The 23,656-nt window shown below is 56.6% G+C and overlaps 10 protein-coding genes across 10 annotated transcripts; 7 read left to right on the plus strand and 3 right to left on the minus strand.

Moving 5' to 3' along the window:
- Positions 1-840: 840 nt before the first annotated feature.
- B0H64DRAFT_375284 (uncharacterized protein) lies at positions 841-2,116 on the plus strand (the record flags this gene model as incomplete). The annotated part of the gene is made up of 2 exons (XM_062802403.1): positions 841-2,001; positions 2,072-2,116. 2 exons carry the CDS (start codon positions 841-843, stop codon positions 2,114-2,116), a joined length of 1,206 nt encoding a protein of 401 aa, XP_062658017.1.
- Positions 2,117-3,655: 1,539 nt separating this feature from the next.
- B0H64DRAFT_463430 (carbohydrate-binding module family 13 protein) lies at positions 3,656-6,238 on the plus strand (the record flags this gene model as incomplete). The annotated part of the gene is made up of 1 exon (XM_062807600.1): positions 3,656-6,238. Exon 1 carries the CDS (start codon positions 3,767-3,769, stop codon positions 6,236-6,238), a length of 2,472 nt encoding a protein of 823 aa, XP_062658018.1. The 5' UTR covers positions 3,656-3,766.
- Positions 6,239-6,866: 628 nt separating this feature from the next.
- Positions 6,867-7,844, minus strand: B0H64DRAFT_400880 (uncharacterized protein). Its single transcript, XM_062804107.1, has one exon. The coding sequence runs from the start codon at positions 7,590-7,592 to the stop codon at positions 7,161-7,163; it is 432 nt and encodes a 143-aa protein (XP_062658019.1). The 5' UTR covers positions 7,593-7,844; the 3' UTR covers positions 6,867-7,160.
- An 833-nt stretch (positions 7,845-8,677) lies between these two features.
- On the plus strand, positions 8,678-9,901 carry B0H64DRAFT_443583 (uncharacterized protein; the record flags this gene model as incomplete). Its single annotated transcript, XM_062806721.1, has 3 exons — positions 8,678-9,248; positions 9,357-9,433; positions 9,506-9,901. The coding sequence occupies 3 exons, from the start codon at positions 8,678-8,680 to the stop codon at positions 9,899-9,901; spliced, it is 1,044 nt and encodes a 347-aa protein (XP_062658020.1).
- A 127-nt stretch (positions 9,902-10,028) lies between these two features.
- B0H64DRAFT_400887 (Alpha/Beta hydrolase protein) lies at positions 10,029-11,580 on the plus strand. The gene is made up of 2 exons (XM_062804108.1): positions 10,029-10,586; positions 10,675-11,580. The coding sequence occupies exons 1-2, from the start codon at positions 10,354-10,356 to the stop codon at positions 11,420-11,422; spliced, it is 981 nt and encodes a 326-aa protein (XP_062658021.1). The 5' UTR covers positions 10,029-10,353; the 3' UTR covers positions 11,423-11,580.
- Positions 11,581-11,818: 238 nt separating this feature from the next.
- On the plus strand, positions 11,819-13,228 carry B0H64DRAFT_443585 (beta-lactamase/transpeptidase-like protein; the record flags this gene model as incomplete). Its single annotated transcript, XM_062806722.1, has 1 exon — positions 11,819-13,228. The coding sequence occupies one exon, from the start codon at positions 11,819-11,821 to the stop codon at positions 13,226-13,228; it is 1,410 nt and encodes a 469-aa protein (XP_062658022.1).
- Positions 13,229-14,555: 1,327 nt separating this feature from the next.
- B0H64DRAFT_188999 (uncharacterized protein) lies at positions 14,556-16,180 on the plus strand. The gene has a single exon (XM_062799029.1). It carries the CDS (start codon positions 14,828-14,830, stop codon positions 16,091-16,093), a length of 1,266 nt encoding a protein of 421 aa, XP_062658023.1. The 5' UTR covers positions 14,556-14,827; the 3' UTR covers positions 16,094-16,180.
- A 321-nt stretch (positions 16,181-16,501) lies between these two features.
- Positions 16,502-17,550, plus strand: B0H64DRAFT_475964 (Alpha/Beta hydrolase protein; the record flags this gene model as incomplete). Its single annotated transcript, XM_062808127.1, has 1 exon — positions 16,502-17,550. Exon 1 carries the CDS (start codon positions 16,618-16,620, stop codon positions 17,548-17,550), a length of 933 nt encoding a protein of 310 aa, XP_062658024.1. The 5' UTR covers positions 16,502-16,617.
- An 83-nt stretch (positions 17,551-17,633) lies between these two features.
- B0H64DRAFT_324511 (secretory lipase-domain-containing protein) lies at positions 17,634-19,040 on the minus strand (the record flags this gene model as incomplete). The annotated part of the gene is made up of 1 exon (XM_062800656.1): positions 17,634-19,040. The coding sequence occupies one exon, from the start codon at positions 19,038-19,040 to the stop codon at positions 17,634-17,636; it is 1,407 nt and encodes a 468-aa protein (XP_062658025.1).
- A 2,019-nt stretch (positions 19,041-21,059) lies between these two features.
- On the minus strand, positions 21,060-22,556 carry B0H64DRAFT_189083 (uncharacterized protein). The gene is made up of 2 exons (XM_062799030.1): positions 22,288-22,556; positions 21,060-22,234 (listed from the first exon to the last, which is right to left on the minus strand). Exons 1-2 carry the CDS (start codon positions 22,357-22,359, stop codon positions 21,137-21,139), a joined length of 1,170 nt encoding a protein of 389 aa, XP_062658026.1. The 5' UTR covers positions 22,360-22,556; the 3' UTR covers positions 21,060-21,136.
- Positions 22,557-23,656: the final 1,100 nt, after the last annotated feature.

Below are 23,656 nucleotides of genomic sequence, written 5' to 3' on the forward strand. Positions count from 1 at the left end.
AGCACTAAATCTGTGATATCGTATTTGTGTAGTCAGCTGATGGGTGGCGTGTGAGCATCCGGCGGCGCTGGACCGGGTGGCCCCTTGATATACACAACACCAATCCTCATCTATCACATACGACCATAGGCGCTAGAAAACTCGGGATCCCGTCCGCTCTCCCCTAGATAAACTCGCGACCGCCGGATCAGTAGTTGGGTCGGTGACGACCAGCGAATCCCCGGTGTTGTATGTTTTTGCTGCTTTTTGCTCCACCATGGTCCGGGTTGGCTCCATTCTGGGACCGTTGAGAAGGCACGCCCTTTTCTGTTCAATCTCTGTCACTTGCGTTCCAAGCCATTTCCCTAACCAAGGTACCTGGTACCCACCTTCTACGTCAAAGAACAGTGGAAAGTAAACACTGATCGATCGAGTTCAATGTTTCGCATCATGAAGAAACCAGGGCAAGGCGAGCCCAGAATATTAAAAAGTATAAACTTCCTTTCGTGACATCACTGTTTATACCTCCCTGCCGTAAATTTCCCGGGAGATCCAGAGCAGGCACGGTAGGTGCAGGGGGTATGGTAGAGTATTTTAGAATGTCTAGGCGAGTAGTAAGGTAGGCGCGAATGATAGATCCATTGATACCTCCATCGAACAATGACCCAACTTGCAGTAGGTGCGACATGACGATGGACCAAACATCACCACGCAAGCCTGGACAAGCATCGATTGTGTAGCGATTAGTACACCTTGGTTTCGTTTACTCGCGAGAACCCATTTTGTAAGTCCCTTCCCTTGTCCTGTTACCCATCCCGGCTGTTGTCTGGTATTTTTTACTCACCCTTCTTCGCAGCGCCAATGCATCGGTGTCTTTGCATCGCAGCCTTTGTGGCCGTCACCGTCGCTGTCAATTTCCTTGTGGACCTCCCGACGGCATTGATCTCCTGTCACAGTCTCCGCCGTCTCCGACTTTCGCCACTTTCATTGGGCTCCCTCCTTCTCTGCGCTACCCACTTCGGCTTGTCTACCGCGGCATCATGGAATCCTGACCTCTTCGTCAAACCCACCGGTGTTGGGTCTGCCGTTGGGGGTGCGCCCTTTACCATCCTCGGTCCGGCTGGCTCGTCGGTGCGGATGCTGCGGCTATACCGCAACAATGGCAACATCGGGTACCTCCGTGGGGCCGTCGTCGTCTTTTCCGACGGGGCCGAGATGCGCGCCGGTGCCCACAAGGACCAATTCTCGTTCTCGGAGTTCGCTTTGTCCAGCAACGATCTCATCACAGGGATGACTCTGTGGGCCTTTCTTCCCTCGTGGTCGTGGAGCGGTTTCTTTTCCCTGGGGAGGAAAGCTCCCGCCGCGCGGGTTGGCCGAATCGACGTTACAACCAGCCAGCGCTCGTGGGGTTTTGGTATCGACAACACGGCCAAGCTTTCTAGCAAGGCTGTGGACGTGGGCTCTGGCGTGCTGGTCGGGCTTCAGGGGAGAGCAGGTGATGGGTTGGACCAGATCGCCCCCATATTTCTCAAGACACTGTCGAGTTCGGTCGTCGACAATGTCGTTTTCGAGACACCTGCCGGCACCGACGGTCTCCATCTAGTAACTCTCAAAGAGGGCAGCGCGGTGTGGAACGGCACCGATTACTCCTGGAACTTTGCGGGCACCGATACCCGCGACGTCTCGACGACCTTCTCGATCGGATCTAGCACCGACTTTTCGCTCCAGACGACGTTTATGACATCGCTCCCCAGCGTTCTCGACTTGGGTTTTAGCGCCACCTGGGGTTATGGAACTACCGAAAGCCATGAGAAAAGTTTTGGTCGGTCGACGGAACTGTCATGGAGCACCACCATTTCTCTGAGTGCCGATATCCCGGCCGTATATTGCGTTGCCATGGTCTGGGAGGGCCGAGTCCACGTCCGCTGGTCTGGCCTCCAGACAGTCAGGGCGGACAGTGCCGCGGTTTCCTTTCCTACCTCCGGTTTCCTTACCCACGTAACGCACGGCAAAGTTGAGACTGTGTGTCGTCCGTTGGCCGGCCCGTCGTCATCGCCGTGGTTGTTGCCCTTGACGACCACGGCATGGACAGCTTAGCAGCATCGGCAGGAAGGGTGTATCCGGTATTGCTTTTTAGTCCGGGTTTTCGGATCGGTTGCCACATTGAATATCCTCTTATAAACCATACATGTACATATTGTTGCCGGTGAGCTCCTTGTTGGAACCCCTGGTTTATGTATATTAGCTCCATCACCGCCACCGCTCAACTTCGTATTTTGGATGAGAGCGGCGCGATGATAAGGGAATTAAAGAATGGGGATTCCTTCGACCCCAGTGATCCGGTTTACTGACCGTGGGAATTCTTTACAGCTCACCGTTATGGAATTTCATAAACACGAGCATGCTTCAGAAATCCTACCTAAACCCATTTACATTTGGGTCTAACCTACCCGGACTCGTTTTCCCTTGGGGTTAGGTAGGTGAGAACGAACCCAAACCAGCCCTGGCGACATCGACCCATAAGTACCTACCCACGGGTGTGTAATTCCCGGGTCTATATAGGGTCATTAGGCGTTTCACACTGTAATGTTGGCTCCGTAAGACACCACATGGGATTGCAACAGTACGCAATGAATGAATTCAATAGTTGGTTACTGTTTGTCTCCATGGGGAAAAGGCACCCTGTGCCTCGACCACCGCTTTGCTGGGTCCTTGATCAACGCATTGCTAGGCCGACGCCCCCAGCGCAACCCTTTCCTGCGGACGGCGAGTATGTGCTCCAAGATGTCTATCTGCCGCGCTAGGTAGCAGCTGCCGAGGACCATCCCATCCCAGGGGGCCTTCGCCACTGCCGTTTGGCTCCCGCACAAGCTCGTTGGCTTCCTTTCCGTTGCCCTTGTCGTTGCCGTTGTCGTGCATAAACCTTCCAGGTTGTCAAGTCCGACGGGAGTTTTGACGTTGCTGAATCTCACAGCAAGCAACCTAATCTATAGACCGTACTGTAATAATAGCTACCTGTCAAAAGCATATCAGCAACAGGACAGAACCTAGGTGCCATCGAAGGTCGCACTCTTTAAACTCGGCGTCCTTTGCAAACCTCTAGGAGCCTAACTTCACCGTACATCAAAATCAATATTGATATCCTGTTAGTTCTTCGGCCCTGTCGTGGTTTTTTAGCCCTCTCATTGTAACGCGACGAGTGCTTTCGCCCCCAGTAGTTATGCAAACACGAATACGCATACGAATACGACTGAGTTTCTCCGGCCCCTGTTTGTTCTCGATCTTTCCCTCGGGTTAGTTCTTTGGCCCCCAAATAATTATGCGGTTGGTTCTTGCTACACACACCTGCAGGATGCTTGGGGGTTTGTTTCTGAAGAAGACAAGTAACGTTACCGACTGGATTAAAATTCTTCAGAAATAGGACCTGTGGAAAAGAGCGTGGGATATCCACAAATGAGACATGCTCTTCCAGGCACGAGGACCGTGTCAAGTCCAGAACGACAAAACGAAACCCTTGTGCGAGTGTAGACACAGGGAAACCTCCAGTCCCGGACATGTCAAGGCAACCCTGATTGACTGCTGCCTTGCGGCTTTTCCTCAGGTCACAACATCCCGAGTCCTGGCCAGAAACCCCATAACCCAAACTTTGTCCTCCTTTCCCTCCTCACCGCCATAGCCCACACTCGAGCCTTGCTAGCCTCCCGGAAAAGGCTCTCATCACTCTTTTAGTAACGCACTCACGCACAGACTTGCCCGGGTCAGAGTCAGCGAGAGTCCGTGGAGCAATATGAAGTTCTGCAACGTGCCTGTTCTTGGTGCCGTTGCCATTGTATTTTCGAACCCTTCTGCTTCCATAGGCACCAGCTTCCTGAATCATGGCCAGTTGCTGGCCGGCGTCGAAGATCTCAGCTGGTATGAGCACAACGTTCCGTTCCTCGAAGTCCCCGACTCCCAAATCCAAGAATTGTATTACTACCGCCTTCAAACCTACAAGGAACACCTCACCTACACCGGGGCGCAATACGGCTACCTGTCCAGCGAGTTCCTGCAGCCCGTCAGTTATGGGGCGCCGTACGGAGGCATTGTCGCCGCTGCGGGACACCACATTATCGAAGGCCGATGGCTGCGCGACCAGAGATACGGTAAAGACATTGTCAACTACTGGCTCGCCGGCCCCGGGCAGTTCAGCAAGCCACGAAACGAGGAAGTCAACCCCGATACCTCGGACTGGGCACATGAGTACAGCTTCTGGGCAGCCAGCGCTGTCTGGCGCCAGTACCTAGTGACTGGTGACCGAGACTTTGCCATCGGCCAGTTGGACAATCTCGTCAAACAATACCGCGGCTGGGACAGTCACTTCAATGCGGACCTCGGGCTTTATTGGCAAGTTCCTGTCTGGGATGCCACAGAATGCTCGGCTGCCTCCTACGAGTCGAGTGACCCTTATCACGGCGGCGCTGGATACAGACCTACCATCAACGCCTACCAATACGGAGATGCGCGGGCCATTGCATCCATTGCCGGCTTGAGCGGCCAGACAGCTGTGGCCGATGAGTACTCCAGACGAGCCGACAACCTGCGCACTGCGATGCAGAACAGCCTGTGGGATGGTCAGAGCCAGTTCTTCAAACACCGGGCCAGAGACAACAACCCAAGCGGAGAGCTGCTCACGACGCGAGAGTACATGGGTTATGTGCCATGGATGTTCAACATGCCCCAAGTTTCTGACACTGCCGCGTTCGCCCAGCTCAAGGATCCCCAGGGCTTTGCATCCGCCTACGGACCTACCACCGCCGAACGACGAAGCAAGTGGTTCATGAACCGGGGTGCCAACTGCCTTCAATGGAATGGCCCGTCATGGCCGTTTGCCACTTCGCAAGTTCTCGCCGCGGTGGAAAACCTGCTCCACGACTATCCAGCGCAGTCATCTATCTCGGCGACGGATTACTTCAACCTTCTTCGTGGATACGTCGCCACTCAGCATAAGGATGGCAAGCCATATGTCGCCGAAGCTCATGATCCGGATGCTGATAGGTGGATGTACGACACCCCTAATCACAGCGAGGACTACAACCACTCCACCTTCATCGACAACATTATCGCCGGACTTCTCGGGCTGCGCGGGCAAGCAGACAACACGCTCAAGGTCAACCCCTTAGCCCCTGCCATCTGGGAGTACTTTGCGCTGGAGCACGTTGCATACCACGGACACACCATCACCGTCATCTGGGACAAGACTGGCCAGCGGTACGGGCAGGGCGCAGGCTTGCATGTCTATGTTGACGGGAACCTAAGGGCTAACCGTAGCACCCTGGGTTTGCTCTCAGTTGACGTCGGCCCGGCCGTCAACCAAGTAATCTCGTCGCAGGTCAACATCGCGGCCAACACGCAGAGGTTTGCTCAAGGGACCAGGCCCTTTGCCTCCTACACTTCCCCGCATGACGATGTCTGGAGGGCCGTTGATGGCATCATCTTTCGCACCGCTGTCCCCCAAAACAGCCGCTGGACTTCGTACAACAGCCCCAATGCGCAGGACTACTTCGGCGTGGATTTGCGACGACCACAGGCCGTGTCCGACGTCCTCCTGTACTTCTACGACGACGGTGGCGGCGTCAGACTGCCTTTGCGCTACGACCTACAGTACTTGTCCGGTAGCGGAATCTGGACGACGGTCCCCGGACAGCAGCGGAGCGCCGCCGCCTCGACGTCGAACGCCCAAACCCAGATCACATTTCCAGTCATCACCGCTTCGCAATTGCGGGTCGTGGCCCCCAACGCAGGTGGCGGAACGGGCTGGGGCCTCTCCGAGTTCGAAGTCTGGACGGCGGCAATATTTCAGATTCGGAACGAAAACAGTGGCAAGCTCATGGGCGTCGAAAAAGAGTCAAAATCTCCCGGTGCCAACATCCAGCAGTACGACGACAACGGAACGCGGGATCATCTCTGGCAGTTCGTCAAGACGGCCGGTGGGTGGTACAAGATCAAAAATGTCAATAGCGGGCTGCTGCTCGCGGTGGAGGGCGCGTCCAAGGCCAACAGTGCACGTCTTCAGCAGTACGAGGACAGCGGGACCGACGACCATCTCTGGCGAGTGCAGTCCAACAGCAATGGGCTGTTTCTTATCTTGAATATGAACAGTGGGCTCGTGGCTGGTGTGGACAGAGAGTCTACGGCGAATAGTGCCGATGTTGTCCAGCACGAGGACAATGGGACCAGGGACCACTTGTGGAGCTTACTTGCTGCCGTTCCGGCCAGTTGAGATGTTGTTGGCTACCGCGGTACCGTAGTTGGTTGTCTGTCCTAAGAGTGTCGAGGATCTGTCTGCCACACGCTCTACGTCTCTGATTAGAGGTTTCGGGATGGAAGACGAGATAGTTCATGCCGATGACACAGGGACAAAAAAGTCACTTGACTTCTCTTTGCATGGTACTCGAACTGGAAATCCGAAGGATCAGGTAGAGATCCTCCCAAGGCGGTGCCCCCAATAAGATTGCCCGTATGCCATGAATTCCGAAAGTCTCAACACGACTTCGTTGTTCTAAGACGTATACCTGTCTCTCGGTGTTGGTATCACCACGGCTGTTTACATCCTTACCGAGCAGTGACCACCCTCCAAAACCCTTGTCAAGGGGATGTTCTAAACATTGATCCCGCGCTAACCTAATCTCAACACAGAGCCAAACATGCTTCTGGAGGCAGGCAGGATAGGGAAGAAGACGGAGGATCAAGCGATGTGTATGTCTGAGAAGCCGAAGGAGGGGGGGCAGACAAGCACCGCGCATGGGTAAAAAGTACGCGCGCCTGGTGCTATCGTACCTAACGTGTTTGGACGACGACAGCGAGGATTTAGCGGAGTCGAGGCGGCAGACGCAAGTGATGATGATGCTGCCCTGTCTGGTGCTTCATTGAGAGAACTATGAAGTACCTGGACGAAATTTCAGTCGAAATCGCCAGCCATTGATTTGGGCTGACTGCTGAGTATAACGCTACCCAGCAAAACGCTGACTGCCAGCTAGCACCTGCATATAGAGGAATCGGCTGAACTATGAACGGCTCCTGCGACAATGCCGTAGTAGAATATATAGGGTTTAATGTAAACTACAGCTCGGAAATGGGCAATGCCCTGACGCAGGCTTATTTGACCTTCGGTTGCATGGTCCGCTCCACTACTTGTCTCCAGCCTACTGAATTTGCTTCATCAAAGCCTCCATGTCTGTCATGTCCCAAACATCGGCGTATTTTCCGTCAACAAGATGATACAGCGTGAACTGCGTTGTGGCAACCTTTCGGCCTGTCGGTGCAATGCCCTGGAAGATGCCGAGGTGCGTGCCCGATACGCGGAAGTGCAGCGACAAGTAATCGCCATCGATTGCGAAGTGGCGAATCTCCCATTTCCAGTCCGGGAAGCCTTCCACGAGTGGCTTGAACTGCGCGGTAACTTTCGGGGTAGGCCAGGGCTCGTCGTTGACGTTAAGAGTTGGTGTTGTGTAGAACTTCTCCATAGCCTCAAAGTTGTGCGCATTGCAGTGGTCAATGTAGGACTGGTAGAGTAGACGGCGCTCGTCGTCAGCAGCTGTCTCGGGGAGGACAGAGGGCGCCTGCTGGGATGCCATGGCTGCTGCCGCCGGTGTTGTCGACTGTTGGCGACTGTCGGAAGACGATGTACTTTGGGACTGTCGGCTGGGCTGTGGGCAGCTGAGGGTGTTGCAGAGAGTCAGATGTCGGTTGGCGATGTGTCTTCTTTTAAACTACGGCATGAGTGATAACTGGACCTGTGCATTGGCCCGCGCGGTTCCTCCCACCTATTTGCATGCTGTTGGAGACGGCACCCACTTACTAAGTCATATGTGATGCTGAGTGAGGGAAGTCCCCTTGGCAACGCAGCCCAAACTGCCCCTCCTTTAAATCCCGGCCAGTCGCTTGTGGAGATGCAGCTCGCACCAACCAGATAAATGGGGCCGACTACCTAAGCTCCCTTGCCGTCCCGTTGTTCTCGACTCTGGGCGCCGACAACAACACCCGCGTAGATCGGGAACAACTGCCGGGGGATGGTTCAAGACCGATGCACCTTTCAAGGAGACGGCACCCGTATTCCAGGAGGGTGTCAGTGGTCACAATGCCTTTGGCTACCAAACTGCTCTACAACTGCAGTGGAGCTTGGCCGGGTCGATGTTGAAGCGGCCGGACTCGAATATAGCCACGCAAGCAAATGATTGGAGGGGTGTCTCTAGGAGGGATAATAGCTAGGTAGGTAGTTGTTCGTTGGCTAAGGTAGGTAGCTAAAGTGGTGACGCAACCATCTATACAGAAGCACTACAACCGAACTCATAATTGGATAATGACCTCACCACCAGCAGAGCCAGCTGTCAGGGAGGCCGACTATACGGTAGTTAGAGGATTTTACCAGGTGTGCGAATCCGGCTCTCGAGTATTGTGTTCTTCCCCATCACTTCTCCCCCCCCCATCCTCGCCGTTCCTGTCACCTCACGGGTAAGAAAAGCCCAACTCGATTTACTTTTTACTTTACTCGACATCTTTTATTTGATCTATTTCCCTCGAATTATTCTTTCACTTAATTCTTGTTGCTAAGTTTCTTATTTTCCCTTTTCCTTTTTCCTTTTCCTTTTGGTGTTCGCCTCTTTCTTTTGGTCAGCGGGTGCCCGGCTACCCCCCTCTTGAATTCCAGGAGGTTGTCACAATGCCTTTGGCCACCAAACTGCTCTACAAGGAAGTAGGCCCGATGAGGTTGGCTCGTCCCTGCTTTCTGCCCCCTCTCGCCCCTGCATGCCGGCATTTCTTCAATGGAGGCCATGGGATGGGGCCATCGAACATCGCCCACCAGATCAGCCCTAATACCCTCCTCCTTCCGTATGCCGTCGCCTTGGTGGAGGCATCGCAACTCCCTCGCCCCCTTGCCGACAACCCGGTTATCAACCTGCTCAATGACCTCTATTTCCGGCCAGCTCGCCTCGCCGTCCGCGCGCAACAACTGCCGACCAGCCTGGTACGACGGATGAGCGATACTCACAGCGCTATACTCGCCTCAGCGACCGACTTTGCCGCCCTCGCCCTGGAGCGTATCTCTCTTGATAGGAACGGAGCTACATCGACTTGTCTGCCCCTCTCCCCATCCGAGATCTTTCGTTTTTGTCGCGCCTTTTACCGAGTCGAGCTGTTTTATACGCTCTTTCGGGGGCGCGCCTTCACCGACGATGCAAACCGCTGGTTCTTCTGGAGGCAACCCCCTTGGGAGAACGAGCAGCTCGGTTGTATCTGTTGTTATCTGGAAACAAAGCTTGACCAAGGTTTGCCAGCCTTTTACCGAAAAAGAAGGGCGAGTACCCCTCCGATGAACGTAATCTGACATTGGCGTGTAGTATTAGCTAACCGCAATATAAACGCCGTCGACAAAGATGAGCAAGACTTTCTTGATGAGCCCTTCAAGCTCTGCTGGGTGAGCTGCCCGCGTGTTACTATAGAGCCCCTGGTACTTTGCGGTGGAGACTGCTGACATTTCGAACCGTAGCTGGCTCAAGGTGTCGAATTCGTCAGCAAGCTCACAAACGCCCCCTCTTGGGAGGACCAGCAGAACATCTTGAACACTGGCCTCGAGGCGTCTGTCCTCGACAAGGTCAATGTAGAGCTGCCTGAGATCCTGGGCTACGTTTATTTCGGCGACGGCATATCACAGGATTTTGAAGAGGCGTGCGACCGAGTCGGGCTGCATGAATTTGGCCATCCTAGCGACGAGGACACAGACTTGGGCCCGTATAAAGCGTGGCGCACTGAAAATGTAGGGTCGGGGATGCCCGAATCGTTTATACCTGGGCTAAAAACCTGGCTCCGCGACCGCGCTTATGTGTTGTGGGATAGTGACCGAGTAGGGAAGATAGGCCGGTTTAAGGATGGGGACGAGCAATAGCCGGCGTTCTATGTACCTTCTACGTTAGTCTAACTAACTAAAACAAGCCTCCTCTCAGTCCTTGCCATCGACTGCTCGCAGGGTGTAGACGGACGACGTGGCTGCCTTGGGCTTGCGGCCGAGGGACCGAAGGGGCCAATAGGAACGAAGACAAGGTTGCGGTCGAGCCCCTTCGAGCGGGACTCGGCCGCCACGCTTCTCTTCCGACGATTGATAATCAAGCTCGGCAAAGAGGTTTGTCATGCTTGTACATATATGTATAATGCGTGGAGTGTCAAGCGGGACATGTGGGTTTGAAATGCGCGCTGTACCCATTGACTACCTACTGAATCCTCACTTATCTATCATTAACAACGACCTCCCCCCATTGCCCACCGCTGATACCTTTTGGTTTTCACAGCCCGCAGCCATATTACTTTACACCTCATCAACTCGCCTACCAAACAATTAAGATGGCCGACCTGGCTGAAGCAAGCGCAAGGGTCGCTGCCGACTTGGAAACCAGATTTGACCGCATTAATGTGGCCTACAAAACTGTAAACAACACGGCGCTCGAAACGGCCATCTTCATCCCGAAGACGGTCTCCTCAAGCACCGCGGCCGCAACCGCACCGGTATTGGTTCACTTCCACGGCGGAGCCCTTATAACGGGCGCTGCTCCCGACCTCCTCTTTCTCGGAGACTGGTTCGTCACCCCCTCCAGATCCTCCCAACCACCGACCCCATCCCCCCCCCCCCCCCCAAAAAGCTAACCCCACCGGCCCCCTCAAAAGGGTGCGCGACTTCGCCCACACCGCCGGCGCGATCTTCCTCTCCCCAGCCTACCGCCTCGCGCCCGAAACCCCCGCCGTCGAAATCCTCGACGACATCGCCGACTTCTGGACCTGGCTGCACGCGGCGCTGCCGGGCACAATCCGCGCCCAATTTCCGCACCTCAGCCCCGACCTCAACCGCATCGCGGCGATCGGCGAGAGCGCGGGCGGCTACCTGGCGCTGCAGTCGGCGCTGCAATTTAGCGGCCCCGCGCGCGGCCTGCGCGCCGTGATTGCGCAGTACCCGGGCATCTTCCCGGACCTGCCGGCGTTCAACCCGCGCCCGGACCCGCCCGACGCGGCGCTGGATGCGGTGGTGGATGGGTATGTGCGCGGGCTGGAGCCGGGCGCGATGAGGGTGGCGACGGCGTGGCCGGGGCTGGCGGATCTGGCGGTGGCGGCGCTGCAGAATGGCCGGCTGCGCGGGCTGTTGGGGGAGGATCCCGAGGGCAGGCTGACGCTGAGGTACGCGCTGGCGAGGGCCGAGGAGGTGCCGCCGGCGGTGTGGGTCATTCAGGGGGAGCAGGATACCCTGGTGGCGAAGGAGGCGGCCGATCAGTTGGTGGATATGTTGAAGAGGGAGAGGCCGCGCGCGGTGGTTAGGTATACCGTTCGGGAGGGGGATCACGCGTTTGATGCGGTCAGTTCGCTGCAGGATGAGTGGCTGGCTGAGGGGGTCGAGTTTATTAAGGGGCACTGGTTGAAGTAGACACTGTGCTGAGGGAAAGGCCGTGGCTGGTTTTACCAGCGGTCACTGGAATGCTCAACGCAAACCATCCTTCAGGCTTTTAGCAGCAAGCACATACATAATTACCCATGGCCATGGCTTCTTGGGAACTGCTCCTAAAATTCAGTCTTCTAACCCCACCCACTGTTCGACGCTCAGCTCATGTTCCCGCCGATCTAGCTTTTTATCACAAGGTTCTGATTGTGAGTGTGCTCAACGGCGGATTTACGAGGCATTTCACTACGTAGGTACCTACCTAGGTACCTTCCCGCGCTGCTTTAAACTCTACCTATTCAAGTCAAGTGCGGCAAAGCTTTTCTGGACGGAATTTTCAACCGCGACCTTGAGACCCAAGTCCACGACCCATCATCACCCACCATGCATCCTGAACTTGAGAGAGCCTTGCTCGCCATCGAGAGCATCATGGAAATTACCGGGACACCGGGAGTCAGCATCGGAATCATTCGACACGGGCAAACCGCCGAAACGTACCACCTCGGTTACCGCGACGTTCAGAACAAACTGCAAGCAGATGATGACACGCGGTACAATATCAATTCCCTGAGCAAGGGCCTGGTCTCAGCTCTTGTTGGGATGGAGGTACACCGAGGAGGGCTGGATTGGTTCAAGCCGATCAAAACATGGTTGCCCGGGTTTTCCAGTGCCAGCAAAGAGCTCGACGAGAATTGCTCCATCGTTGACTTGCTCTCCCACCGGACGGGCCTCGCAAGTCTCGACGATTTCTGGATGGGAGCCGAGAATGTTATCTACCTAAACAAGTCACAGGTCCTCCCGACGTTCCAGACTCTGCCCATATCGCGACCTTTCCGCGAGAGCTTGGAGTACAACAACTGGGGCTATGACATCGCCGCCCAAGTCTTGGAGAAAATTGCAAATCGGACCATATCCGACCTTCTACATGGCCAGGTGTTCGCCCCGCTTGGCATGTCAAGAACATCGACAGCGTGGGAGTTTGGGGACGACAACGAGGGCAAATGCTACGGTATCCTTCAAGACCTCTCGCCGGTCGAGGTTGCAAGGCCGGCTCTAGGGAACGGGACGGCGATGGAGGCGGCAGGTGGAATCAAATCGACACTCCGCGACATGTTGACATTCTACAAGACTTTCATGCATGAGACGAATCTCCAATTCTCATCCGGCTCCGATGCTTCCGACTTTTCGCCCCTGAAGAATTGCCGCATGCTCACGACCAATCATGCCCGGCTCCCGGGAGTGTCGTGGAGAGAGCAAGGCTATGGCTTGGGTTGGGGCAGGTCTCAGCTCCCAGGGAGGCTGGGACTCTTGTCGGGAAATACCCTGTTTGGCGAGGGCCCCATCGTGGGCAAGGGGAACTCGTCACTGGTACTTTGGCATCATGGTTGTATGCCGGGTAGTACCTCAGTGGTCTACTTGGCTCCGGAAGTTGAATCGGGTGTAGTCGTTCTCCAGAACTCCATGCCGGTTATTGACACAGCCGACATCATCGGACAACTGGTCCTTGAGGCCATTCTGCGCGTTGAAGAGCCAAACGACTACGTGGCGCTCTCCAAGCAGTGGCACGATAGGGGAGTCAACCATTTGCGGAATCTCCAGAAGGAGTTGGATGACAACAAAACCCATGGGACAAAACCGAGACCCCTGAGTACTTACACGGGCACGTACTGGAACGAGCCAAAGACGTTCTTCATTACGGTGCAAGAACAGGCCGGTAGTCTGGTCATGACCACCCAGGGCTTGTCGTCACAAGCATACACACTACAGCACTACCATCACGATTCCTTCACGTAGATTATGCCCTTCGACGAGGTCGTCCGAAGAGGTCGTTCCGTCACATACTATACCGCGGAATACTACGTCGTAGACTTCGTCGGTGGCAATAATGGCGAGATTGACCGGCTGGCTTGGGTTATGGAGTCCGATCTGCCTGATGACGGCGGCAGAAAAGTATTCCAAAAGGACCCGAAGCTTTCGGGCTCTTCGGATACATGGTCGGCCAGTCATACTGGTGTCTAAACCTGATATTTGAGTTGAAGCTAAACGCCGCGGTAGTTCACCACCAAGAATTGGATTTAAAGTAAACGTTTAATTGCCTCTGTAAAACTATTCACGTTTGCCATGGGCGTCTAGGCACACTGAGAGCTTGATCATAGCCCGTCGCAACAGCGGACACAATAATTTCCTCCTGGCAAACCGGGTCTTGGGCCGCGAGGATGGCCGAGGCCACACTCAACCAAGCCTGACCCCCTTCGTCGTCGTTTCAAGTTTCCCTTTGTTATATTTCACTTCCCCCGCGTAGCCGTGATTTGCTAGGTCGAAGAAAGGACATTTGTCCGCGCAGTGTCGGCAAATGGTGTGCCGCATAAGGCTCGAGGTTGGGCCGCCACGCTGCTCTGCAGCTCGGGAGCGGGGACCAACCACCCCATGACCCCCAGCAGGTTCCCCCCTGCCCAGTGAATGTTTATGATGGCACAGACCATCAGGCCAGGGCGACACCAACGAGCACGACGATGGATCCCAGGCATCAGCAGCCCCCGGAGGTCGTCGCTGCCCCTCGGTTGAACCATCTCTGCGAGAGCTGCCGATCAAGCTTCCCTTCCGACACGAGATGGCCGTGGGTCGACGAATTAGCCGACCTATCCATCGCGGGGCGTCGGGTACTTCGGCAGACCTCCACCTTGCAGTTGAGGATCTCTTCTTTCGAAACAAAATGCCATTTATGCACCTTGCTCCTGGAGGTTCAGCGTCCACAAGATCCTATATTAAACGGCATGGACCAGAGCGAGGGGACCCAAAAGGGCCGAAGCGACGGAGCAACGTTCGAGATATATATAATGCGCCGTAGCGTTTGGTTCTTTGCCCTGCAGGCAGAGTACGACGTCAACGACTATTACAACGCCCTGTTCCTTATGCCTGTCTCTCCATGCCCCACCGCTCAGCCAGATCAGCAAGCTTGGACTCTACAATCACCAGGCGCCCACATCGTTCCAGCAATCCAAAGTCTCTCAGACACAAACGTTCATACCCTGGCAATACAGCAAATAAAAGACTGGGTTCGTGTCTGCATGGAAGAACACGTTAACTGCAAGGACTCTGCCGGATTCTCACAGGCCTCAGCCTTCCGTCTCGTTCACATTGGGTGTGGTTCCGATGACAACATCCACCTCGTCGACGTTGATAGCGGCGTGCGTGCTGAGGAATTGATGGCAGTACATCACTCTCAGTTACCGCTGGACGGCAGAGACCGGAAGAACAAGCCTCACAACGCTAAACAAGCGTGATTTCTACCGGTCCATCCCGACTGACGCCTGGCCCAAGGTGTACCAAGATGCTGTTTTCATCGCGCGCTAGCTGGGTGTTCGCTATTTGTGGATCGATTCTCTCTGCATTATGCAGGATCATAAAGAGGACTGGACCACCCAGGCAGCTCTGATGGACAAGATATACAGTCGCGGGCTGCTGAATCTTGCTGCCATGGAAGCCGAACGGTCCCCGGGCCTCGAACTCGCCCGAAACCCACTGCGAGTGGCGCCCTGTCTGTTGGCCGCATCGGAACCGGAACCCGTAGCCCGGATGAAGGACTGGTTGTGTTTCAGAACCGACCACCTTGGGACCGCACTCAATCGTGCGCCTCTGTACAAGAGGGGTTGGACCTTTCAAGAGCGCTTGCTGTCCCGCCGGACAGTCCACTTTGGGGATCAGCTACTCTGGGAATGCACCGCCTTCCACGCTTCCGAGGCGTTCCCTCTTGGAACCGAGCACCCGGAGAACACAGAACGTGGTATCCCACAAGTGAAGGCGATGCTACAGAGTCAACCAGTGACAAACACAACCCACAACGTCAAGGAGCTCCGGTCCCAGCTCCACCGGCTCTGGAGCGACATCGTGCGATACTACTCCCAGACAGAGCTCACACAACCCAGCGACAGGCTGATGGCGCTCAGGGGTATTGCCAACACCGTGGCCCGCCGGTTTCGTCTTTCCATCGCAACCGACTACCTAGCCGGCATGTGGAAGCCGATTCTCGCAGAGCAACTGGTCTGGGCTGTCGAATCGGACGGCGGAACAAGCGCCAGCGGCGAATATGCTCGTGGACTGGCCAGCCACTTCCCGTCGTGGTCTTGGGCTAGCTGCCCTGGAGAAGTGTCGTTTCTCACGTTCAAGGCGCCGTCACGGTGGTTTGTCCGGCTTGACCACCCCCGAGGCTACGAGGGCGGTGCGGAATCTGCGGGGCCCGCCTCTCTCGTTCTCCGCGGTCGGCTGGTCCAGTGCGAGGCTCTAAAGGGGTCGTTTGCATCATATGGCGACGATCTGGCCGAAAGGGGGCCCTCGTTCGACACGACGGACGCTGTGTCCCGTGCCAAGTTTACGGTCAGGATCAGACCAGACAGACTAGACTTGTGCCTAGAACCGCCAGAGGTCTACCTTTTGCCCGTCTCAGAGCCATATCTCTGTACCGTATATGGTCTTGTGCTAATTCGTGCTGGAAGCGCAAGGGAAGGGGCCGGTCCCGCCGTGTTTCGCCGAGTTGGTGTTTTCGGCTGCCATGGTTATAACTTGAAGGAGCTCTTAATGTTACCAGCAGGGTGGGAATCCGGGTTGGCGCACGAGTGGGAAGTCTTTCTTGACACGCTGCCTCCTATTGCGATACTATAGCAGTAGGGGTCAAGGCGTGACACGCTTGCAACCTGAAATCTTACAACGGAAATTACCCAGGTAGTCTGCCCGGATAACCACGAGTCCTCATATATTGAGCAGGCGACTTATTAAACCGTAGATGTCCCTGTCCGTGTTCCTACCATGGTATGGTGGCGTATGTGGTTAACCAACGGGCTGCGAGCAACGAGAGACCCACCACCGTTGCTCTGTCGGTACCTAGGTAGTTATATTGGGCGCAACAAGGGGACTCCCGAGGACGCCGAGGAGAAGGATCAACCCAAGGATCAATCCCCCCACCCCAACTCGCCTCACTGCGAGCCGCATGCATGTCAGCCCTATCAGAATCCCCCGTGATCTTAGCGCCGCGATCAGCACGGCGTAAAATTCCACCCGAACACCGAGATACATAAACGACCAACATCCAGGTTTCCATCACCACGCAACCGCTCTCGGTTTGAATCTCTCATCAACTGGATACAATCCTGAACAACCCATCTTCGCGCCACCTCCATCCCTTCAGCATGGCCGACGCAGCCCTCTCCGCAACAGGGCTCGACCCAACCGCCATCCCACCTCCACCAACAACCGGGACCGGGACACAACCTGCCCCAGAAACGACCCCCTTCACCCACCCGCCCCCCTTCCACCTCTCCCTCAACCCCGCCCAGCCCACAACCCTGCTCCTCCTGCACGGCCTCCTCTCCTCCCACCTCGAATACACCCACGTCATCCCCCACCTCTCGGCCTACCACCTCTTACTAGTCGACCTACCAGGCCACTCCAACTCCTTCTCCGCCTCCACGCCCCCCCTCCCACAATCCTACACGCTCCCCTCCATGGCCGACGCGCTCGCCCCGCTCATCCGCACCCACGCCCACAACGGCCGCGCCCACGTCGTCGGCCTGTCGATGGGCGGGTATGTCGCGCTGGAGCTGGCGCGGCGGCACCCGGATTTGTGTTGCAGTGTGTGGGTGACGGGGGCGGCGCCGCTGGGGGGGTTGTTCGCGTGGATGGCGGCGCGGCCCGCGTGGGTGGATGGGTTTATGTGGGCGGTGGAGGTGCTACCGGAGCGGGTGTATGAGTGGATGGTGGGGATGCAGGGGATGCGGCCGCATCGGGAGGTGAGGGGGGAGATGAAGAGGAATCGGCGGTGGGAGGTGTTGTATGGGGTGTATGGGAGTATTTTGGAGGGGGAGGGGGGGTGGGAGAGGGTGGGGGCGGTGGATGGGAGGGTGAGGGTTTTGACGGTGGCCGGGGGGAAGCAGGATGATGTGGAGGCGACGAGGCGGATGGGGAGGGTTTGGAGGGAGATGGGGAGGGAGGGGTGTAAGGCCGCGGTGGTGAGGGAGGCGGTGCATGCTTGGGATTTGCAGATGCCGGAGCTGTTTGCGGAGGGGGTGAAGGCTTGGGTTGAGGGTAGGGAACTACCGGGGGAGTTTGAGTTGTTGGAGTAGGGGGGTTTTATTGTGATGGGGACTAAGTTTATCGGCAAAGGGCAGAACCATGCTGTTCATTCCATCGTCAACCTATCCTACCCCTATCTAACCCATGGCGCGATGTTGTAGGTGACATTGTAGATGGTGCACCCCAACGTGGAGTAGAGCTCATCATAGCTCCCATCCAACACACTCCGCAGCCAGGCAAACGCCCTCGGTCTCCCGTTGACAAGCTCCTGCGTATGAGTCCCGACCGTGTTCCGATGGTACAGGATGTTGGCCCCGACACCACAGAACCTGTCCACCAGCGCGTCCACATCCTTGATATCACTCAGCTCGTCGCTGATGGCGTTGTAGATGAACACGGGCATCCTCGGCACCCCATGATACCCCATATACCCGTCCACATCGTACATGTTCTGCATGACCCGCGTGTGCAGGTCATCATAACCCCCCACGAAATACGAGTAGATATCCTGATACTGAAACGCCAGAATCGCCTGCGCCGCCGTCATCTTCTTGACACTCAAAAACACCTCCCTCAGCGCCGGCTTCAACCGACTCACAATCCACCTCCGCGCATCCCAATGCTGCGACGAAATCCCCATCAACCCCTGCGGAATCAGCCCCGCCCCCCCGGTCCCATTCAAATACTCCGTCACGCTCGTCACATTCGGCGTCAGCCCCCCCAGCGCGAACCCCGCGATCCGCATCTTCGGCGCGTACTGCACCGACAGCTCGGCCGCCCACTCCGTCGCCAGCGCACCACCGCTATACCCCCACAGCGCGACCTTGGCCACCTCCAACCTTAACCCAAAATGCCCCGCCACCTGCAGCACCGCGCGCACCCCGTCCAGCGTCGCGTGCCCGGCCTGCACGCCCGCCGCGTAGCTCGCGCGCGGGCCCTCGTAGTCGGGCACGGCGACGAACCAGCCCAGCGAGAGCGCGTCGGCGATCTCGCCATAGGGGTCGCCCAGGTAGAGGCCGTAGGAGGGGCTGGCGTCGACGTTGCAGGTGTCGTAGGGGAGCTGGTAGGAGAGGAGGGCGTGCGCGCACCAGGGGGTGAGTGGTTTTCGGTTTGGGTGTGGGTGTGGGGGGGTTGAGGAGGAGGAGGTGGTGGAGGTGGTGGAGTTGGAGCTCGGGTCGGGGCAGCGCGCGTGCCGCTGGGGGATGATGACCGTCGTCACGTCCCAGGCCGGGTCGTAGTTGCTGTCGGTGGAGCGGTAGAGGAGCTGGTAGGCGCGCAGCGCGTTGGGCACGGTGTAGTTGAGCAGGGGTGCGCGTCGGACCTTGAGAACTTGCCCTGGCTCGGTTCGCCTCCAGTCGTAGGTGAAGGGGGGACGGTACCATGGGTCGAGGCTCGGTGGGAGAGGGGTGGAGAATGTTGGGGGGTCGGCTTCGGCGTCGGCTTCGTGGAGGAGTTGTAGGAGGGTTTTGTTATGGGGGTTAGCGGTGGAAAGGGGGAAGGCGGTGCTCCAGAGGAGTAGGAGGAGGGCGAGGAAATACATCATCTCAACCTTGCGTCATCGAGCCGTAAATGATGAATGAGTCTGGACATCGCCGGGATGGGGAGATTCACACGACCAGCGGCTGTATTTTCTAACATAGTACACAGTATACACCGCTACCCAGGTTACTCCACGCACATGACGAGGCCTCACATATAGCATGCGTATGTTAATTAATTATCCGGCAGTGTTTTCTCGTGCCATAGGGCCCTTGATGTTTCTCCGATCCAACCGTGTTCGGAAGATCGACAACACGGTTAATCAATCCGAGAGCTGGGCGTTCGAAACCTTGATTAACAACACCCAGATATAGGCAGGGAGAAGTGCCGTGAAAAGAAGGGTACAGTACTGAATACTTTAAGGCGGCTTTGATACACGGCATTTTAACCCCGGAGTATTGGTACTCAAAAGGATCTTCATTAATAGGGAGGAGATGGATGAGGCGTTATCAAGGACCAGCGCCTACTGAGGAAGATATAATGGCTACCAAAACTGTGGGTTAAGGGACATAGCACTATGATTCGCGAGATCAACCATGGGCCCTTGCGATGTGCGTCCGCGACTGTTGTTCCGCCTGAGGGCTACTATCATCCACCTCTCGAGCCACCTATGTCATGCACGACTGACCATGTTCCACCGGCCGTGGGTGCCTCAAGAGCTCCTTGGCAGCGATGCGTTTGTCGCGGGGATGATAATTAGGTAAAGATCTGGCGGAGAAGGTCGGTAAAACGCTCGGCATCCTGCGCTTGAATCGGTGTCGGGTGCTCAGCCTTGAGTTCATTCTTTTCCTTTCTTGTCGCGGATATCCAACAACGGAAGCTTGGTGCAATACTTCTCACCCCCTGTTCTTGGGGACATGTTCTTTGCAGGTCGGCATGGGTCGACAATGCGCCTTACGAGCTCCTCGAGACTAAGTTCGTCTATGTGCATAGATTCGAGTCTATGGTACTCGGCGTTTGGCTGCAAAGGCCCATGAACGGGATAGTTATTGAAGAATGGGAATGTATACCATTCCTGAGGCATGGGCCCCCAAGACTTCGAGCATTCTCATGGCGGTGGCCAGTGAACCCGAGGTTAGAAAGTCCCAGAACAGCTGGGCCGTTGGCGAGAGAGAAGATGGATTCCGGAGCAAGGTACGCCGGTGGGACGTGAGCGAGACCTTCGGGTGGGCTGTGTGCCATGAATGACTGGTCAAAGTCGAAAACGCAGGGCCGCGTCGACAGGTATTCTGCTGGTAGCCGGGAGAGCTTTATGGCTTTGACTGCATACTTCGGTCCGGGTGATGGCCGATCTTGGAACCACGGGTCCAGGGATTGTCTTCGCAGCTTGGGAAAGATATCGCTAAGTTGTTCCTCGGTTAGGGTGTCGAGGAACTTGTCAAGGCGAAGGGCTACGTTTTCAAGGGCAAAGTCTGAGGCGTGGGACGAGCCCAGTTAGCAAAACGGGTATATACTGGGTGGGTAGGAGGCAACAGCACAGCACACTAATTACGAAACTTCACCTGAAACGGAAGGGATAAAACAGCGATACCTCTTATCGACATTTCAGGCTGGTCACAGTTTGACCGCGTTTCTCGTTGGCTGTTGGGAGGAAAACAGTCCTCGGACCAACAATGACCGCCGATTAGCCGCTCGGGGCGTTCGCACCGGCATAGACCAGGGGGGCTGGGAACCCTCAGGCGTGGAACTCGAAACAAATCCAAAGTCACAAGTCACTCCTTCATGGTGGACTTGCCGGGTTCCTCACGTACCGCCCTGTAGAGGTACTAACAAACCCAGAAACATGGCCACATCTGTCGGCCAGTCCAAGGGCAAGTGGAACAAGATACGGAGGACAAGGCGTAGCAAAGGTGGAGATTCCGGGCGTCGTCAGGACGAGCAAGCACGACAACCCGTATTCCATTATAGGTATCGATATAACTATATACAAGAATCGAAAGTAGGGTATGTATCGATACCTCTTGATTAAATCCGAGTCGTGATACATCCCGCCACATTAAACGCAAGCTTAGATCATTTCCTCATCACATCTGGCATGTGCCATCCAATTGCCGCCTCTAGTTTCCAAGAGGCGGCGGGGTCTACCGCATCAATCCTTTAAAGGAAAACAGCGAAGAGACCAGCGAGGGCAGCAATGCCCTCGACGCCGCGAACGGCACGGCCGGCACCAGCGGTGACGGGCTCGGAGGAGGTGGGCTGGGCGACGCCGTCCGAGGTGAAGGCGGTGGTCAGGGTGGGGACGAAGCTGGGGATGTTGGAGGGGTTCTCGGTCGGCTCCGGCTCCTCAGGCTCGTCAGTCTCGGTCGGCTCAGGCTCCTCAGGCTCGTCAGTCTCGGTCGGCTCCGGCTCCTCAGGCTCGTCAGTCTCGGTCGGCTCCGGCTGCTCGGGCTCGTCAGTCTCGGTCGGCTCCGGCTGCTCGGGCTCGTCGGTCTCGGTCGGCTCAGGCTCCTCAGGCTCGTCGGTCTCGGTCGGCTCCGGCTGCTCGGGCTCGTCAGTGACGGGGCAGACGGTGGTGGTGACGATGGTCTCGGTGGTGACGGTGGGGGTGCCGCCGCCCGGGCAGTCGGTCACCGAAGCGGAGCACGAGGTGATGGTGCGGGTGGTGGTGGTGGTGATGGTGCTGGTGGTCCACTCGGTGGTCGAGGTGGCCTCGCACTCATCATCGTCATCGTCAGTCTCGGTGGCGGTGGCGGTGGTGGTGGGCTCAGGGGCCTCAGTCTCGGTCGAGGTGGCCTCGCACTCATCATCATCATCATCAGTCTCGGTGGCGGTGGCGGTGGTGGTGGGCTCAGGGGCCTCGGTTTCGGTCGAGGTAGCCTCGCACTCATCATCATCGTCATCGTCAGTCTCGGTGGCGGTGGTGGTGGGCTCAGGAGCTTCGCTCTCGGTGGTCTCGGGGGCCTCAGTGGTCTCAGGGGCCTCCGTGGTGGTGGTGGGCTCGGGGGCCTCAGTCTCGGTGGTCTCAGGGATCTCGGTGGAGCTGGGCTCGGGCTCCTTGGTGGCGGTGGCCGAGGCAGTGTAGGTGATGCACGAGCAGGCGGAGCTCACAGCCTTGACGTTGCCGTCGCAGTTGTTGAAGTTGGTGGGGATGGCCGAAGACTCGGTGGTGGTGTCGGCCAGGAACTCCGGACACCAAGACACAGCCTCATCAGCGAAGCGGGGGTCGATCAGGTTGCGGTAGCAGTTGTCCGACTCCTGAATCTTTAGTTAGTATCTGGTGGTATACACTCATAGGCAGATCAACTCACGCAGTTGGGGTACTCGTGGGCGCTGGCGAGGCCCAGGGCGAGGGCGCCGAGAGAGAGAACGGTGGTGCGCATGGTGGCGGTTTGTTTTGCTGAGCGAATGTACTTGCAAAAACTGCAGGCGAACCTAAGCGAGAGACTACGGAACCCGAAGGTGTATTAATGTATATATATACTATACGTGGTGGTGAGAGAAGGAGAGAGAGGGATCAAGGGGTGCACTCGAGGCGGCCTGAAGTCTTTATCATTCACAGATCCGCGACCGGGGTACATCGGTCTTCGATGGGATGGGGCCGATACTGAACCCCGGTCAGCGATGGAGGCAAACCGAACCCGTGGGAATGAATACGAGGTTCACAGCTCGATGCGGCGCTGTTGGGCGCTGGGCAACGGACCAGGGCGCGCAGGGCCGCCACCCATCTCTCCAGCGGGCGCTCCACACTGACGGCAGGATGGCAGGCTAAACCCCAGAGGAGCTTGGACCCATCCACGATGGTGGTCAGGAAACCAGTCGTGCCAGTCAACGGCCTCCCGAGGGAGCCCTTGCATGGACGCGATGGAAGCGTGGAGATTGCGGGAGTAACGTGGGAGTAACGTCGGACGCAACCCGCGCTTGAGCGCGAGAGCGCACCTCGAGCGCAACTTCAGGTGGCAACCGAGCCGTGTAACCTGAAAGCCGTCTGATCCGAACTAGTGATTTTGCTAGTCCCCTGTGGGAAAGTGCAAAAAATGACAGGAACCGAGTGGAAGTCAGGAACGGACCAGAAAACACAAAGAACTGGGGATGGTGGGTCCAAACGGCCCGCAAGTGGGCAGCCGACATCCATCCAGATTTCCCAACGGCGTTGCCGAACGACGAGAAGGAGCGGCCCTGCTTTTCCGTGCCTGATCGCAGCTCTCCTCCTGCACTTTCAAAGGCAAGTGCGGGCCTGTCGAAGTTTCTTTTCGATGCCAGTGCCCGAATGAGGAAGGCGCCGAACTGCAGCCCATCAGCCACTCAACTGAGACCACATGCACCCAACCACCGCACATGGTGTGGCTCGGCGAGGCTTGATTGGCCCAGTCCCTGCCGCCCATCAAATTAACCCTGGAGAGATCCCCACCTGTGACGGAAACCGGGAAACCGTCACAACCCGTCAAAGATGATATGTCAACGGATGGGGATTGTAACTCTTGAAAAACTCCAGCTGGAACACGACGCCACCCTGTCGTGCCTGTGGCCTTGTTGACGTTGATATCTCGGCCTTGCTCGGTTTTGGGGGATTTTGACTTTCTTTTTTTCATTTCATTTCTCAACACACACGATCTGCAAAAATAGGAACACTTCTCAGCTGTGGAAATTAGCTTTGGAATCTTACAATGCGGTGCAACA

This window comes from Chaetomium fimeti, assembly GCF_033439085.1.
Source record: "Chaetomium fimeti strain CBS 168.71 chromosome Unknown B0H64scaffold_5, whole genome shotgun sequence".
In the NCBI taxonomy this organism is placed as follows: Eukaryota; Fungi; Ascomycota; class Sordariomycetes; order Sordariales; family Chaetomiaceae; genus Chaetomium; species Chaetomium fimeti.

Coding starts and splice junctions, on each gene's coding strand:
- B0H64DRAFT_400880 (XM_062804107.1), bottom strand. CDS start 7,592: ATGGCATCCCAGCAGGCGCCCTCTGTCCTCCCCGAGACAGCTGCTGAC.
- B0H64DRAFT_400887 (XM_062804108.1), top strand. CDS start 10,354: ATGGCCGACCTGGCTGAAGCAAGCGCAAGGGTCGCTGCCGACTTGGAA. Junction 10,587..10,674: donor CTCCTCTTTCTCGGAGACTG/GTTCGTCACCCC, acceptor CCCCCTCAAAAG/GGTGCGCGACTTCGCCCACA.
- B0H64DRAFT_188999 (XM_062799029.1), top strand. CDS start 14,828: ATGCAGGATCATAAAGAGGACTGGACCACCCAGGCAGCTCTGATGGAC.
- B0H64DRAFT_189083 (XM_062799030.1), bottom strand. CDS start 22,359: ATGCGCACCACCGTTCTCTCTCTCGGCGCCCTCGCCCTGGGCCTCGCC. Junction 22,235..22,287: donor CCCACGAGTACCCCAACTGC/GTGAGTTGATCT, acceptor CTAAAGATTCAG/GAGTCGGACAACTGCTACCG.